General features: G+C 35.8%; 1 protein-coding gene across 9 annotated transcripts in view; it reads right to left on the bottom strand.

The window, feature by feature from the left end:
* MYCBP2 (MYC binding protein 2) overlaps nt 1–17,934 on the bottom strand; it is a 200,107-nt gene that overhangs the window by 27,110 nt on the left and 155,063 nt on the right. For all 9 annotated transcript variants that reach the window (XM_082062862.1, XM_082062863.1, XM_082062865.1 and 6 more), the window contains 11 exons: nt 13,250–14,893; nt 11,685–11,854; nt 10,674–10,918; nt 9,817–9,984; nt 7,970–8,127; nt 7,349–7,548; nt 6,019–6,168; nt 3,140–3,300; nt 2,370–2,526; nt 1,522–1,746; nt 836–901 (listed from right to left, as the gene is read on the bottom strand). In XM_082062862.1, the coding sequence (XP_081918988.1) occupies nt 836–901; nt 1,522–1,746; nt 2,370–2,526; nt 3,140–3,300; nt 6,019–6,168; nt 7,349–7,548; nt 7,970–8,127; nt 9,817–9,984; nt 10,674–10,918; nt 11,685–11,854; nt 13,250–14,893 (3,344 nt within the window). The remainder of the gene's footprint in view (nt 1–835; nt 902–1,521; nt 1,747–2,369; nt 2,527–3,139; nt 3,301–6,018; nt 6,169–7,348; nt 7,549–7,969; nt 8,128–9,816; nt 9,985–10,673; nt 10,919–11,684; nt 11,855–13,249; nt 14,894–17,934) is intronic.

The following is a 17,934-nucleotide window of genomic DNA, read 5'->3' as shown; positions in this document are numbered from 1 at the left end:
AATGGTAACTGCCTGCTTGAAACCTTAAATAACTTCGATGGGTCACATCAGTGTTGCAATACAAAACATTGTTCTCTGTGTACAAAATGTGCATTGAGCCCTTTCAATCCCTAACATTCTGTGATTTGGCTTTGCAACAGAACTACAAAGACTGAAACCGTTCCGAACTTGAGTCTCCGGATGGAAGTCCTCAGCCACCTGAAGCTGAGAACTAAAATGGCAGGGTAAAATCTGTGCTATAGACGTGAGTATAAGATCACAGAACTAGAACAACTTATGTTGAGGGTAAATGATTCATTTTCTCCTTTCTCACGGCGTTCTACTTCTGCCAAGTCTTAAGTAGCATTTCTCTAATGAAAAAAGATTCCATGAAGCAGATAAAAGGTAATGACAGTACAACACTAAGAGGCCAGGCAGCGGAATATCTAACAATGTGCAATACTACTTAATTTCAGGTACATTCCAGTGTAAAAGTAATCAAAGAGCTTGTTGGACCTTATAAGAGACAACCTAAACAGTCTTTTTTGGAAACTTTTAGCATGATCACTTATCCTTTCAGCTGCAGTAATTAAGAAGAAAAAAAATAAATCTAAGGAACTCTTTATATTACCTTGTTCTGTTTTAGTAAAAGAGTAAAAGCTTGATCAATACTCAGTATATACATGACTGAATTCTGCCATTAATAATACAGTACTTCCAAGAATATTATAAAGCCTGTCATTTGCAAAATAGTTTATCTGCCATAAGAAATTGAAACTATTTGCTTAGAAAATCTCTGCTATATGCAGCCAAAAAATGATGGCAATTTTTCAGTGTCAACTGCTAAAATGTTTACCTGCTTTATTCTGCAGAGATCTTCCACTACTTTGCCAGTTAGGAAGGTGATTGAAGTCACTTTGTTCTGCAATAGACAAAATAAGAACAAAACACTTGAACTGAGGACCACTCTGACTACTTCTTTTGTATTAAGAGAATGCACACATAAAAGAGACAATTTGTTTCATTATGAATGAAAATTTATAAAGTGATGAAAACTAAGGACAGAGAATTCCAAAGCGCAGCTCCCAAAATACATAACTTGCTCCTCGTATTAAAAGTTGTAGCTGAAATATATTTGTAACATTACTGTAGAGATCAATAAACACAAATGGAGCAAGTCTAGGAAATAGTCTGGATTTTATGAAAACTAATGTGAACGCTTCTACAGAAACTGTGAGGAGGAAAAGTAACTTATGAAATAATTAAATGCTTGAAAATGCATCTGAAATTGAACATGTCACTGAGAATTAAGTTTCCCAGTCTTGAGTTCATGTGAACTGCAAGTTTAGTTTTATTGGCCTCATAATATCATGTACTGCTTTTAAAACCACAGGAACTGGAAACTTCACTTTGAAATGTGAGCTTCTGAATTAGAATTCAAACTGAACAGGACAAAGAAAACGGTGGTTCTTGACTGATAAAAATATACAACTTTGACTATGCACCTTCAATGAGAGACTTTTCATTACATTTTCCTCTTACCCCAAGATCTCTGGAATTGTCTACATGAACACACACATAACGTGCATTGATTCCTTTTACACAGTTAATCGTGATATTTTTAGTTTTGTTTTTATCTTCGTCTCCTGACTCCCAGAACGTTTCTGTAGACCCATCTGTTAAACTGCCAATCATGGCAGGTCGGCTTGATGTTTTAATGTCAACAATGCTGGTTAGGTCTTTTAGACAAACCACTATACACAGTTCCTGTGAAAAGAAATGAAAATATTTAAAATATCTGAAAGTAAGCCCAAATACAGACATTACTGACAATTTTAAAAACCATACAGATATTTCTGTTCTGAGGAATATGCACTCTGAAGGAATGTGTAATTAATTTGTTTTCAAATGATTCATCCCTTTAAACCAAAGAAAATGTTAATAGTTAACAGCTGAATATATTGGTAAATGCCTAAATGTATTAATAAATGGATGAAAACACTTAAAGGTATTCAGCAGGAGTATTAACTTGTGGTGCTCAGAATAACAGAAGAAAAAAAAACAGATATAACCAAGAACTGGAAGGACCCACTCAATGAACCCAATGAATTAACTGAATGAGCTGTAAGAGATTCCCAAACAATGTACTTGCAAACAAGCACTTACAAACACTGATTCAAAATTTAGGTTTGAGTGATATACAGGTCAATATTTGAACTTCTAAAGCTAAATATGAGAACCTGAATGCCAGCAACAAGATCCCAAATTGACATACACTCAAGGAATAGGACATTGCAGTAAAGAGTGTTTTAATTCAAGCAGAACCATCATAGGAAGCACAGGCTGTTCACAACTGATCTCCGCTTCTGAGAGAGAGGGGTAATACTTGCCTGATTCATGACTTCAAATCCAGACTGGATACTGATACTAAAACTCTCTTCACTATCTCCATCATCAGATTTGGACAAAATATTGTTGATATGATGAAAAACATTGCTCTGGTGCAGGAACTGGTGATCAGATTGTTTGAATTTGAGGCTCCAGCACCTGAAAACACATTTAATGGACTCTGAAATTCTGAATATTGTTTAAAGGACATAACCTACCAGTGAAACTACTTATTACATTTTTGCTTCTCAAAATATTTTCTATAAACCTTTAACTTCAACTTTTTGCAGGATCTTAAATGTTTCTATGCACCATTTTGAGGAAGGCAGGAGTCAACTTCTCTTAAAATTTCAACAGTGAACAAAAACTTTATTCTATTTGTATCTTTGAGACAGATACACGGGAAAAATGTCACACAGTTCACGATACTATCCAGATGACAGATTTTTGAGCAAAAGGTATTACACTGCCATGCGTGCACATACAGATACTACCATATTATTCAATAATATGTTTTTTTCATAGGGGGTGCAGTACAGGATTTAAAAGCAAATACATCTTTCTCTTCAAGGTCTTCTATAGTATTATTTATATATTTATACTTATACATGTGTCTTCTACATGTATCTTTCCTAGGCATAAGGACAGACATGCGCCTTTTCACACAGGCACATAAAGTCGTTCCACACTTCCTGTGTACATTGCAAAATCTTCTCATCTACAATGTTACAACATTTCCAGCCCTTTAAGAACATTCTCAATTTGTGCTTACCTTAAGGCCATTTGCTGTAAAGCACTACCGCTGGGGAGAGACATCATAAGATCAGAGATTGTCTGAAGAAGGCGATGAAAAGTGTGGGGTAATGGGTGAGCTGCTTCGCCAGCAATTACTATGTCTGACAGAGGATGTTCACATACTCTGGTGTCTTTTTCCTAAGATGCAAAACAATTTGTATGTTGTTAACAGACTTCCAGAGGAAAAAAAAGGTTAAATAAATAGAAATAAGAGCATTTATGATAATTGTAAGAATAACCACAACAACCCTTCAAAGCAGTTCCTGTCAGAAAACAAGATATACATGAACACTGAAGAAGGAATTTGGGAAGTATACTGTATACTACCACATATTTCCCATGATTTAAAGATGCGACATTGCATTAATTTGGAAACAAACAAGAAAAAAATAACATATTCCAGCTGTTAATAACTTTTTTGAGCAGCAAAAACCAGCCATAACAAGCCTGCTAATTAAGGTACTGTTATCAGCTGCTTAATTTCATTAGAGCTGTGAAAATCATGATTCTTGTTCAGGTGTGTCAGTACCAGAACAGCTGCACACTGGGAGCCACATTCCACTGGGCAGTGGCAGAAGACCAAAGAGGGCAGGGGCCTGTGAGGTGTGTGATAGGGAAGAGTAACAGAAGAAAGAGAAGGAGGTTCTGGTCACCATTTCCTATTTCAGAAGGCAGGGGAAGACTCATCCATGAAGGACACAAGCAGTTTCCTCCTTTTAAAAGAAAATCCGATCCTGCTTGAAGCACAGAACACAGCTGCGTGCCCCAAACATACTGACATCTAAAGCCAGATTCAAACTTATTTTAAACCCATTGTGTACGTATATTCCTGCATGTAGGTTTCCCACGGATCTTTACTGCCTAAATGCCTAGAAATGCTATGCTATTGTTTGAAGTGAATTTCAGGCACGTGTTTACCTAGATGAGAAGCATCAAACCAGATATCTCTCTGTATTTTCCTGGAGGGTGTAATGTGGTAAAGGGTACAAAGAATATGAAGTAGGAAGCCTAAGACTGATTTCTACACTAAATATGATCAGAAAATGTTCAAGACCTAGATATCTTCCTTCCCCACAAGGATCGTATCTACACAGACACCGTCCTGCTCTCCCCATCTCCTCTATAGCTTAGGAATTCTTGCATTTTGTTTTGTTTTAGCAAGGACATTGCCCTTGAACCTGCATCTTGCGCATTAAACCACTTATGGGTCTAGATTTTCATCCCCTGTTTTTACAGAATTCATCATTGGGATTTCTCTCAGTATATTAAAAGAATATGTAAAAATATTTCACATAAGGAAATGAATCCCAGTTGTGGAAAAGCACCAAACTGCCTTGCATTGTGTACATGTATTTACATGGGTATTTTTAGCATGTGATCAGACTCCTGAAGAAAGATGTGATTTGAATGTACATCACCTGAGTGATATTGAAGAACCAGCTGAGAACTGTTGCCAGTTTCCTGTATGCAATAAAATCCTACACAAGTGACCAAGTGACAAGTGACATGAACACTGAAGAAGGAATTTGGGAAGTATACCGTATACTGCACAAGTGACCAATTTTTTAAGTGCCTCTTATTATATCAAAAGAGAAGCAACATTGCCACCAGAGCAGAAGTGGCGTATTTTAACATTCCCTTTTAATGTCCTGTATCTTTCAGTTAGTAATTATCCAAACTACAGCTAAGGTAATATTTGTTTATGCTTTTATATAGTAAAGGTTCTCATTTTGGAGGCTGACCAGCATAAGGACCATCGGGAAGGCATTTCCCTCACTCATCCGGTGCTTTTGATGTAGCAGTTGAAATTATTACAAGGCAGAAAATTGTTGGAGCCAAACACAGAAACAATATTCAGAACAAAATACACAGACCTACTGGAAATCACCTTTAATGTATACATACAAGAATCTGGCACACTTCAGTAGGTAGAATTATAAATCTGCATGTTGATACAGTAACACGGTAAAGTTGATATCCCACATAAAATTTAGGACAAGATTACAGTTGCTTTGTAAACAACTGTAGCAATGTCTCAGGGCTGCAATGCCGAGAAGACTCATTTCAGGACTAGTCATTTCAAAGCTGGATTAGATTTGAAGTGATAAAATTAACCTGATTTCTTCAGTTATTCGTTGTGGACTTGATAATTGTTTTCAGTCAGAGCTAAATCTAGAAGAGATTGTATGAAGACACCTTTTGGAAGACTGATATGTTAGACTACATCATTTTACATGCTACATTTTCAGAACTAAGTGTAGATTTCTCTTAAATCACTAAATTAACTGTGTCTTGTGCATAAATAATTACTTATATTACGTTTATATATCTACATATAGAATTACTACAATTCACTTCAGAATTACCCATAGACTTTTCTTAAAGCACTGACAGACACAGCAGACTGAACAACAAAACTCCTCTGAAAAATATTTTCTCTTTTCTCTCTTCTTTTTTCTTTTTTTTTTTATTGGGGGGGTAAAGAATAAAAAGCAAATAGTAAAAAGCAAAAAAAAAAAAAAAGCAAGGTGCTTTTTTGTTTTTGTTTTGCTTTGTGTTTTGTTTGTTTTTGCCTTTTTCTTGGTCCATGAACACTCAAAAAATAATGCATTAAAGGACTATAATTAATCAGCACTCAAAATTTGGCAATTTTGAGAGAAAAATTGATTTATCTATGACTGTCAAAAGAGTTTAACTACGATTTAAGACTAAGAATTTATATTCTATAATTAAGATTCTGTTTCACAGAGAGAGGATTACTTTTTTTTTGTTACACATAATAAGAATAGTTCTAAATTGACTGCAAAAATCAACAGAAATACTGTAATTATGAAAGGAATGCTAAACCTCACTTACTTGTTCTGCATTTTCTTTATTTGATTTATTTTCTTCATCCTCTTCTTCTTCAGGCTCTACAGGTGCAGGAGTCAGGGAAGCCACAAAATGCCATAAAATATCATGGAGAGAAGTTGTCTGAATGACATTACAAAGAAGCCAGTTGAAAGCCTAAAATAAAATACACACAAGTAGTTACAAAACCGTTAAGCAAACCTGCAGTAAAACCATTTATGCAAGGAGGTGCACTGATGCTTTTGGACAGGAAAATAGTAATGTAGAGGTCTCCAAGTAAGACACATTGCTCTGCAGCTAAAACGGCTCATCAAAATGACAACTACATTACAGGGGACGTAGCAAAGTAATTCACAAGCACCAGAGAGAAAAATCAGTTATTTGAAAAAAGCTTTAAGGATGAAAAAGCAAATTTCAGATGTATTTTCAGAGATTATTATAGGATGAGGTGGTAGCACTTATTATTCAAATTGGCTAACAAAGCAGATCCTTTTTAATCTAGAACTCTGCAGGCTGAGGTTCGGTTTCTTTATTTGGTCTCTGGCATTGACTGAATTAATCAAAACAATTCAGCCGCTTCCAGAAAATAAATCAACATAGTGTAGGGAAAAAAGCTTTTTAAAAAATGTAACATTCTTATATTTTTCTAAAATCTGCAATCCTTCTGCACACTGACGTTTGGAAATTTGACGCGTGGTAATTAACAGTAGAGGTGTGTTTTTTACTTTATCTGAGAAAATCCACCCATATTTTCACCTTACAAATGCTTGAAAAATACCCATGTTGTACACAAGTTCAGAAGAAACTTCACTAAAGCTTAGTTGAAAATAAAAAACGGACTCAATGAGGATGAAACGTGAAGTTTTTATTGAAGCAACTGATCTTTAATGAATCTTTTGGTCACTCATTCACTATCTACACAACGTGGGTAGCATTCATCCATCTCAGAAGGAAGTTGTGAAATATCTATTAATAGATATTACCACAGTGAAACAATTCTAAAGAAAGAATACTCAGTCCAAGATTTGAAAAAGGAATGGCAAGACCAGGAAGATGCTGAGCAAATGAGAAAAAGACAGTATTTTTATAATTTACTTTTACAGTCTTAACAAAATTATTTTATCAGACATTTTCTACACGACAGATATGCTATTAAAGAAGGCTTACAGGGAGTATTTTTGTATTCATAACTTAGAATTAATGATACAAGTGAACTTTTAGAATAGGTTTACTGCACATCACAAAATAATTATTTTTAATCTATATAAAAATTCTTTAAAAAAATCTGAGACAGAATTTACAAATGTCTTATTTTAATCCATTAGCGAATTAATACCTCCATGGCATAGACTCGGCAAGCAGATTTCCGTAAGGCTTGTTTCATTGCTATTTCAAGTCCTTCCAGATCATGATGCTGGATTACAAAAGCCAATACTGGCCACTGGAAATTTCTCTCTCCTTTGGAAAGAGAGCTGTGGGCGGAGATTAACCGAGAAAGTTCAGGAGATGGATGTCTCAGGAGAGAGGACCCCACTTCTATTCAAAAGCATAAAAATATGTAGACATTAGATTCTGTGTGCATTTCAATTTTATAGCAACAGTAAAAATAGAAAGCAACGGAGCAATTTTAGAATTGATATTTTTGTTCTTTTTTTTTGTGAGAAAAATGCGTTGAAAAAAGCAATGTGGAAAAACAATGCTTTAACTAAGAAAATACCACTTTGACTTTTAAATCAAGCACAAAAGATGCAACACAGATTTCAGAACCATAGTAACTCCTAAACTGTTCTTAAACTAATCCTGTGTGAATTAACAGCTGATGTTAATTAATAAATAGAAATAAAAACCATTACATGGCTTTATAAAAAATTCTATTTGCCTGCAGTTTCCATGAAGAACTGCAAATCCAATGCCACATCCTTGAATATTTTTTCACTGCTTTTGACGATGCTCTTACCTGCATCTCCACTGTTGACTCGTCTCCTAGGGATTGCCTTTACACGTGCCGGCAAAATCGAGTGCTGCTTGTCATATTCTGATGCAACAACTGAATATGATCTTTGAAAGACTGTACGCTTTGCAAGATCTGTATCTGTTATTGGACTGGTTTCCAAACTACAAAGAAATCAGTGAAGTTATAGACCCGTTAATGAATATATAGAGTATACTTGAATTACACATAAATATTAAGTAAAGACACATGCATTTCATAATGACAATGCTACTACACTGTATGAAAGTTTGTCTTATGTACCTAACAACTGTTTAAATGCTGGAAAAGAAGGAACACATATTAGAATTACACATGCTGAAAAAGCATGCAAGTGCTTTATAAACAAATGTAATGATGCACATGGTAAGTTCAAAGAATTTCGGTATTTTGTAGAGAGAATACAAACATTCAGATCATGCCTGAATTGAAGTTTCAGACCAAATCTGCCCTGAGAATGCACGTGAAAACATCTATGGAGTGAATTTTTCATATGCAAGCCAACTGAAATTTAGAACTTTATGTGAAGTAAAAGTTTCTATTATCATTAGCCAATTTTCAGTTGCTACGGCTACGCCTCGGACGTGTTTTCCGCCTTACCTTCGGTGGACTTCTTACAGTCTGCAGAAGAACTCCCAGCTTATGCTGCCCCTACAGGCCTCAGGAGACCATGGTGTCCACAGTTTTAATAAAGGAATATACCAATAGGAAGGATGCACTCTTAAGGAGTTTTGTTAGAAAAGTTCTATCTCTGAAAAGACTACAACTGTAGATTGTAGTATTCCAATAAACCGTTTTGGCAGTCAGTATAAAATATAACAGATTGAAATAAAAACAGATTAAAGGCAAGTTTTCTCTTCATTACATCCTCGTTATAATATGAGGAATCACTGCTTGACACCTGAGAATACCAACCATCTAAGTTGATTTCGGACTATTATTAAGTAACAGTAAAAGCCTTTTTTTACCCTGGCAAACCAAAAAATTCTGTATTTGCTTGAATTCTATCATAGTAAACTTAATGAGATAAGAAACTGGCTTAACCTGACAGAAACCATCTAGTGCTCCTAGTCCCACACAGCATTAAGTTGCCATTTCTTCACTGACATTTTTGCTTCCCACAGAAAGCAGCAACAACATTTGCTTCAAAAAATGTAAGGTAATGAAATTCCCTCCTGTTCAAACTTCCCTTCAGAATGAAAACCCGAAAGAAGGATAACAACTACTTTTTTTCCAAAAGGCCATTAACCTGCACTACGGTCATTGTGTTAAAGACAAGAAATACAGGGAAAAAAATCACTACATTTTCAAAGAGTTTGCAGCAGCTATGGTCCTTGGACCATTGCTCTTTAAATCACTTCAGTTCCGGAGACTCTGGAAAAACTGTCTCTACAGGGAAATAATCAGGCCTGGAGTAAGGACTATCGATAAATTTTCCTGAGGTATGTGCTAAGACTCCTTATCAATTTCTGAACAGACTTTTTCATATTTAGTTTGTAAACGCAAGACCTTTCTAGAGAGAAGCAATTAGTTCACATTACAGTTAAAAGTTTCATATTCTATTTGCAAACTTGCATTGCCAGTGGTTGAAAATATACCTGATACGCTATAATTTACTGGAGATATTTTTCTATCCCTAGCTTCACATGATTTTAGCTTTTTTGCTGCCATATCAGAGATTAATCTGGGCTAATCTGATAATTCAGCTACTTTAACTATATATATATATATATGTATATTTATTTTTTTTTTTTACTGGTGTTACGCTAATGCTTTAGCATCTGTATGTAGTACCTAGAATTGCAAGGAAGTACCTTGGGGGCATAGATTTCATGTTACTCTCTGGCTCTTCGAAGACATTAGGGCTTGCATCGGGAGTGACCGAGATGTACGGTGCAGGTACTGAAGTTGAGCGCAGGTACCTCATCTCATCCTGGAAAAGGTTGTCATCCTGGTACCCCACAAAATTTTCATGATGATGCCTACATCAAATCAGGGTTTTAAATTAGGATTTAGAATTACAAGCTCCCAAAAGACACAAATGCACCAAAGTCCTTCACCAACACATCTAGCCAGCCAACGCTATTTATTTATTTTTCACCAAGTACATTTAAGCTGGTTGTGACTTACGAGTGTTAGTGGAAAATATAATGGCATTTTAAAGCAACAGGGAGTGGGGATCACTATCTTTTTGTATTTTCATTAGGTATTTCCATTATGTATTTTAGACAGAAATGTCTATCCATCATAAACATGAGACACTACAGAGAAATCTATTTAGAAACACCAAGTAAGCACAAGTCTTCTGGTTTCCTTACTTTTTATTTTTTTAACGGTGATGAGAGAAAAGTAGCACATATGTCTGCTACTAACACATTAAGTTAAACTCTTCAGGAAATTCTAAATTCTTTGGACAGAAACTAAAATTCTGTTAAAAAATATTTACCTTCCAAAAGCTACTCTGGGTATAATTGACCTTTGGAACGAATACAATCTAAGAAATTGAACAAGATCATGTAAATGGAAGAGAAAGAACAACAAAGATCATAAAGAATTACATAGAAAAACACATATTTTCCTAAATTTCAGTTTCGTTTATACACACATTTTTTATCCAACAGGGTAAATAAATGAGTATTAAAATCAACGTTCATAAATTTCCTTTAATTACCTTGCTAAAGTCTGCAGATAGAGACAAGGCATTTTAATGGGAAAGTCTTCAGAAATTCCTTCCTTGACACTGGGAAGCTGGGATTGGAATGCTTTTGCAGGGTGGTAGCAGAGGATACTGGGCTCAGCAGCACTACTCAGCGACAGTAAATACAGTGCATTGGCTTTAATCACTTGATGAGCTTCCATAGTTGGCAAGGCACGAGGAGTCTTAACTTGCATTGGTTTTCTCCTGGATTGTTTAATCTGGAAAAATTTTAGAAAAGCTATATCTAAATTATACTTCATCACAGGAAAAGCTAACAGTGACACGCTAAAGTTGCTTGATTCATCCTGTTATGAAATGTTTTCTATTACTAAATGGCACTTCATAACTTTTGCAAACTTTTAATGAACAGTGGCAAGTTTTGCACACAAAATTCATCAAATTCAACAAATTCAGTTTAATCTAGCATTTTTCTACTTATCTTAAAACGTCAACATATTTGGATACCTTAAGCAAGAATTTTAAATGGGTCATGGAAGACCAATATATGAAGAATACCTTTCGTGCTATACCCATTGAAAACGGCTCTAGATTGCTCAGTGTCTGGCATCTCTATCCAATGATCTGGATGATTAAGATCATTAAAGAAACTATACACTTATAAAGTATAAAACAGTAGTCGTGTTTCAGTACACGAATAAAACAGAATTCAAAGTTAAATAAACTGAGACGTACTTTTGAAAAAACAGGTACTACCTTCAATGCTGCAGTTCTATTGCAGTAAAAATAAAATGACTTTACAGATTTGAAAACACTACTATCTGAAGGGAAGATATCACGTCAGAGATAATCAGCAATATTTCTCTCTTATTATTTTAAACCTATCAATGTCATAAGTGGATATTCCAAAGCCTTCCAGTCTGGAATTCCACATTTTTTAAACTGGCCCTACCTTATTCTCAAGTTTTGAACACAGTGCTATTAGGCAGACAGACAGCTAAAAATACGAGAAACAGATGAAAATACCTTCTCTCTTGCTGCTGCTTGCTTTTCACGGAGGTATTTTTCTCTGCATCGATCACAAACCAAATACCAAGTGCTTCCTCCAATACCACCATCGCCACAATTACCAGCCCATCCCCCGCAAAAGTGCCCGATGCTGTTATAACCTTGACCACCTGCATAACGGCCACAACCTGCACCGGGGGAAAAGATGAAGAAAAGAAGTTATGTCAGAGAAGGATCATTACTATATTATTTATTACTGTAAAAGAGGGATGGTGAGGGGGAAGGAAGATGCTTGTTTCTTCCTGGCCTGATTTTCTCTTTTTCTGTATCTCTGAGCTGACTAAAGAACAAAGTGCTTGCCCGTGTGTCCCACCAGTATCTAAAGAATATAAATGCCCTGTAGTTTTCAAGTTTTTATTATGAACTTGTCCAAAGCATCAACAGCTTTGATTCAGACAGCTAAGTAATAGTAGAGTCAGTATTACACATTAGTCAACATTATAATTTAACAAACGTAAAAAAGCTATTCCTACCTAACAAACCTTAAAGGGAAAGAAGTGCATTCCTTTGTTGGTTACTGTTTCTTGGAAAGAATAGAATAGAATCATTTCAGTTGGAACAGACTCTCAGGATCATCGAGTTCCACCATAACCTAACCTAACTCTAGCACTATAATGGCATTGATAATTGTTGTATAATAAAGGTCCTTCATTTTGCTTTAACTTCCCATCCAGTGCTAAAATGAGCGGATACAACATCAGCCTGAACTTCACTAACTAGGAAAATAAATACTTAAGTTTACAAACTAGAAAACACATAGATCATTTTGTCTTTAACATGGCTACTTATTACTAGCTATATTGTAGCTAATCCCTTCTATTAGTGACCTCTTTTATAAAGACAACACAATCTATATATCTTTTGAACTCAGTTGACTAGCCAAAACAATGGCAAGCTATCACTGATACACCTCATTTTCCTAAAATTAAACAAACTCCTGAAAAAACTTCAGGGACCCACACAGAGACACAAAATACCAGACTTGGTTTGTATTGGACAATACCAATTGTCTAGAGAGTTGAATTGGATTTTTTTTTTTTTTTTAAGATACATTTTAAACCAAAAAGTTATTGATACCCATTGCTGACACACCAGATAAATAAAAGTTTTCTATTATTCATAGTAGAATAGTAATAAGAAACTTCTGGCAACACAGAAACTCTAGTTAAACAATATCATATTTTAAATTTTACTTCAAATTTTCTCAAGACAGCTTCAAGTCATAAAGTGTAACAAATGGCATGTTTCTGAAGAGCTACTGTAAAGTCAGCTCATTACTTCGGCCTTGTTTCAAACAACTTTCTTCAGCATCTTCGAAAGCGTAGACCCATAACTACTTAAAATTATGTACACAGATATGTAAATAATCTGTAAGTATGTGCATTAGTAATTTAAGTTATATAGTGAACTGTGTTAAAACGTTAGACAAAACTGCCTGATACATTTTCATGACTAATACCAAAATGCGTGTGTGCAATATATTTTACAGATGTACGCAGGAATTCAAATCCATGCAATCTTACCTGGATGAGCTTGTCTCATGTGGTAAGTCACTGGATATGGGTGGGATTCTCCACACAACTCGCAGATGGTGTCTTTTTCAGGTCCTCCCACTGCAAGCTGGGCCATTTCACCAAAAAGATTTCCCCTTGGTCTTGCTTCAACCTTTTCTTTTTTCTTTTTCTCCTTTTTGGTTTTCTTGTTATCTTTGTCACTTTCCTTCTTTTTCAACACTGCACAAGAACCAGGACTTGGAAAAATCATGTTTTGGGAAGCTGCTTTAATAGTTGCTAAGGAAATATCTTCCCAGAAAGCTACCAAGTGCTGCAGTGTTAATGGCAGAGGAGACTTGGATTTCATTGTGTGATGACTGGATGTTTCAAAGGAGGTAGTTTCAGTTTTGCCATCCTCACACTTTTCATGCAGAGGAGGTTCTTTTAACATTGAGAGGACTTTGTTTTTATTGATGCTACCCATTTTAGATATATCTGGTCCGTGAGGTGAGATGTTGAACATATTAAGGGCAGATGATATTTCCAATGAATGTCTATTTTTCAGCTTGGTTTCTTTTTCCTCTGCAGGTTGTTGAGTGAGACTGCTTCGTATTGGCGCATGCTCTTTGGACAGTTCTGGATTAAACTTCAAAAAAGACGAACAAGCCATAGCATCATGAACTATTCCTTCGTGCCAAAGAAACGCAGCGAACACAGCTCTAGCACATTCTGCAACAGAAGGCGACATTGCTTGCTTGGCAGGCTCTACAGGCTTGGAGCCATCTCCTTTGAAAAGAAAGTTGGATTTTTCCTTTTTTGGTCTTATGTGCCTACCAGCGCATTTACGGCTCACTTTTGGAGATGCTCTCATGTCTTGCTCATCTTTCAGCGGTGCTTTTCCTATGCTGAAATGAACTTTATTAGAACCGTCGTCCAGACTCCTGAATTCTGTGTTGTCTTCACAAGTGGTATCTGTAATGCTGTTAGTCTTTAGAGTACTCGATGTACATACTTCAACTACCTCACTGTGAAGATTTTCTTGTACGACATGAGGGGATGGAGCTCTATTTTCAGTTTCTGTAACAGGTTTTCCCTCTTTTGCAATAATTTTTGGTTTGGGTGAAGTGGACCTCCCCCTTAGGGGTTCTGTTAAGGGTACTTTCTTTTTGCGAAGGGTGTCTGGATCTAACGTGTAAGAATCGGATTTGGAGCGTTCTCGAGGAGGATCAAGCTTTGTTTTTACAGGGGATGAAGCTTTCTGAGGTAGAGTTTTGTCATGGGGTGATGAGGATCGTGGAGAACTAGCACCAGATCTAACAGCTGTAAGTGTCTTTGTCTTCGGAGAAGACGACCGGGTTCCTGGCCCTGGAGATTCAGCTCTCAGACCAGTAGTCGTTCTTCCATCGGTTTTGAGTGTTTGCAGAGTGTTATGATTTGGAGACAAAGACCTGCTGTGAGAGTCTGACCGCAATTTTGCGGCATCTGATTTCAGCATAAGAGACTCACTGGCAGATAATCCTTCCGTACTCCTAGATTTCTTCTGGTCAGCAGCAACTCTATTCATTCGCACATCAAGCTTAGGTGACCTGCTGTCAGCTCTGTGTTTTGATGACATATCTGATTTTCCTGCTGGAGAAAGCGGTCTAGCAGCTCCCGTGAAATTCATTCGGTCACCTGTTCAGTATATTTTATAATTAAATTATTATATTTTGACAACAATACCTTTAATAATACAAAGCAAAGATTAACGACCTGAACACAAGATAAAAATCAAACACATGCTTCTGTTCACATCAAAATGAAAGGAAATATAAAGAGAATTTTTTCCCCCTAGAACGTTTCCAACACATTTCTTTTCCCAAAGATACATACAAACAAGTGTTAGGAAATATTTACAGAGAAAATGCTACTATGGAGGTATCAAAAGGCACAGTTCACTATTTCCACAAAACACTAGTAAAGGAAGCAAATGCCAGGAGTTAACTAAATTTACTACAGCTGCAACAGAAACCAGGGATTATTTATTATCTCTATGCATATCAGACTGCAACATGAGACTTGCAGAAAGATCAAATGTATTACCAGATTTCTTTAATTCTCAAAAGTCAGGAAACATAGGAAGTAAATGCAGCTACAAGACAAATTGGGTAAGAGGCTTACAAACATGCTTAAAATGATTCACATTGATAATCTGAGGTATCCACCTTTTTAAGGTTACAAACTATCGATGTTCTGCCACCTCAGGACAACCTAGTAACAAACCCCACCTTTTTCAGCCACCAAGATAAATCATCAACTTGTCTATGATGTTCTCTTATCTTCATGCATTAATTTATTGTTCCTGTGCACACTGACTTTGTACTTATATTAATCTACAGAACTATAGGTAGCTTAATATAAACACATACAAGTATATGCAAACAAGTAGCTCATTAAAGCAATCTGCTTCTAATAATTCTGTGAAGATACTCAGTTTTCTCTTGTAGAATTGCATTTTCAAAATTAGGACAAACAATGCTGAAATCACTGGCAAGCAATGGAGTAGCTGTGAATGTGTCTGTCCACAAAGCATTACACTGCGAAGTCTTGAATGGATAGTTAAGTCCCTATGATTTGAATGGGTTTTCATTAGTTAAATATGAAGAAGTTTGTCTACTAAAGTTTGTAGAATTAGGTCGCAGCACTTCAGATTATTTTACTTTGCTAGACACTAAAAGGTTAGTTCCACTCATCTGGTGCCATTTCTGGGGAAACAACTATTAGTTAAAAAATAAATTAATTTTCAATTAATGAAAGAATATTTGCAGTTGTGGACCCTGACTACTAATGGGAACACAGTCCCTCTTTTATCTAGTACCTTCAGTATTTACCTAGAATGTGGGTGTTTATTTCCTTCTGCATTATGGCACCTGAACCAACTTCTTCCAGTTCTCAATCATGAAGCCTTATCCCTACGCTAGAAAACATAGGAGCATGGAGTGATCTCATTTTTTCCTATTGTTACTTCTCACAATACAAAACCAAATGCATTTTCTTGAGTGAAGTCTGGGAACCTAGATGTCAGCTCAGGTTACAAAAGAATTCTTATTTTGCTACCTCCATATTTAAGTAGCTTACAATAAAACAAACAGCAACAGGAAGAAGTGAAGCATACTTATAATGGAATATTCAACAAGCTTGAAATTTAGGGTATTCTCCTGGCTTTCGAGGACATACAACATGGTAGGAGTTCATACTTCTCCAGGCAGAGAAGAAATATTTTGTCTCTCTTCAGGAATAATGTACCAAATGTAAATAGTAGAATATAATGAGAATAGCTCAACCACCATCATAATCATGATCATCATAATTGAGAGTCTAACCTGTCTTGATTATTTTTTCTTATGTGTTCTATAATTTTTTTTTGGGGGGGGGAGGGGAGGCAGGGAGGCTGAAGAGGAGGGGAAGAAATAGCATGGCACATCATGGTTTATAAAATGATTGTTTGTGCTAAAAGAAAAAGCCTAAAAAGTTTCTTAAATATCAGTCTGAGCATTTTGCTCATGCCAGCTCAGTTATTCATCAGTTGTACTGATGAGCTATTTTGTCTACTTTGTGGTATACAAATTCATAAATTTAAATTATCATTACTTTAAACACACTTTTCCCAGACACAAAAAAAAATGAATGTTAAGGTCTGCCAGATGAGAAAATACTTCAGATAGATCCTTTTACAGAATTCCTCATAAAGGAAAAAGTAGTGAAAACACAGAGGACATAAAACACTGCAAGCCATTCAGCAATGTATCACATTCAAAGTATATGCATGACTAGAGAATATCAAGCAGGAAAACATTCTAGGGCAAAACTGCTTATGGAAGGCATAGCTTAGCAGTAGCATCCAGCAATAAAAAAATCTTACGTTTTTTTAAAACAATGGTTTGGATTTGCACATATACAGGTAAATAATCCTAATTAGCATCCTAGACTATCAGCACACACAAAAAAATCCCCAGAATGAAAAACTGCCTAATCGTGTGGCAAACTGTTTAATCTGTAAACAAAAAAAAACCCCAAACCTCTCCATATATTTCTCTTCTTCAATATTTCATTTGCCTACTGTTTGAAAATATTAGACTAACAGTCCCCTTTGTTTTCACAAAGCAGAAAGAGCTACGCCATGTATCATGAAATTGCCACAACTCAGGAAGGCAACACTGCCTGGTTACATCGAATGAGCTCCGAACAAATACCAAACTTAAAACGTTTACTTTCAAAACATTATTTTATGAAACGAATGAAATGGAAGTGAATGGAAGGAGCAAGAAAGAAAAAAATCAAATGCAAAAATCTGAATAACCTTGCTATGTTGGCATGCATACCCACCCTTCAGTTTGTGAGAGAGAGATGAAAGAGCAGAGGCAGGCCCAGCTACATCGCTAGTTTTGTAAATACGCTCACGAGAAGCCAGGCAGCAGGATGGAGTTTCTACAGTGGAAAACATTGCACAGAAGCAGCACAGATTCAATGGAAAAAGCAGTAAGAATAAAAACAAGCATTTCAAATGATATGCATCTCCCCTGTCACATGTTCTGAATTAATTGTTTAGATTCCTACGTTAGTTTTGAATGAGAAACAGTTACTTCAAAATGCTTTCCCTGAACTAAATTTTAAAAGAATAAAAGATCTCCTGTGATTTCAGTCTTAGTTTCTAGGATCTAAAAATGTAATATGTG

This window comes from Streptopelia decaocto (genome assembly GCF_964273445.1).
Source record: "Streptopelia decaocto genome assembly, chromosome: 1".
Taxonomy (NCBI): domain Eukaryota; kingdom Metazoa; phylum Chordata; class Aves; order Columbiformes; family Columbidae; genus Streptopelia; species Streptopelia decaocto.
The sequence above is the reverse complement of the archived record's forward strand: the minus strand, read 5'-3'. Positions and strand labels throughout refer to the sequence as shown.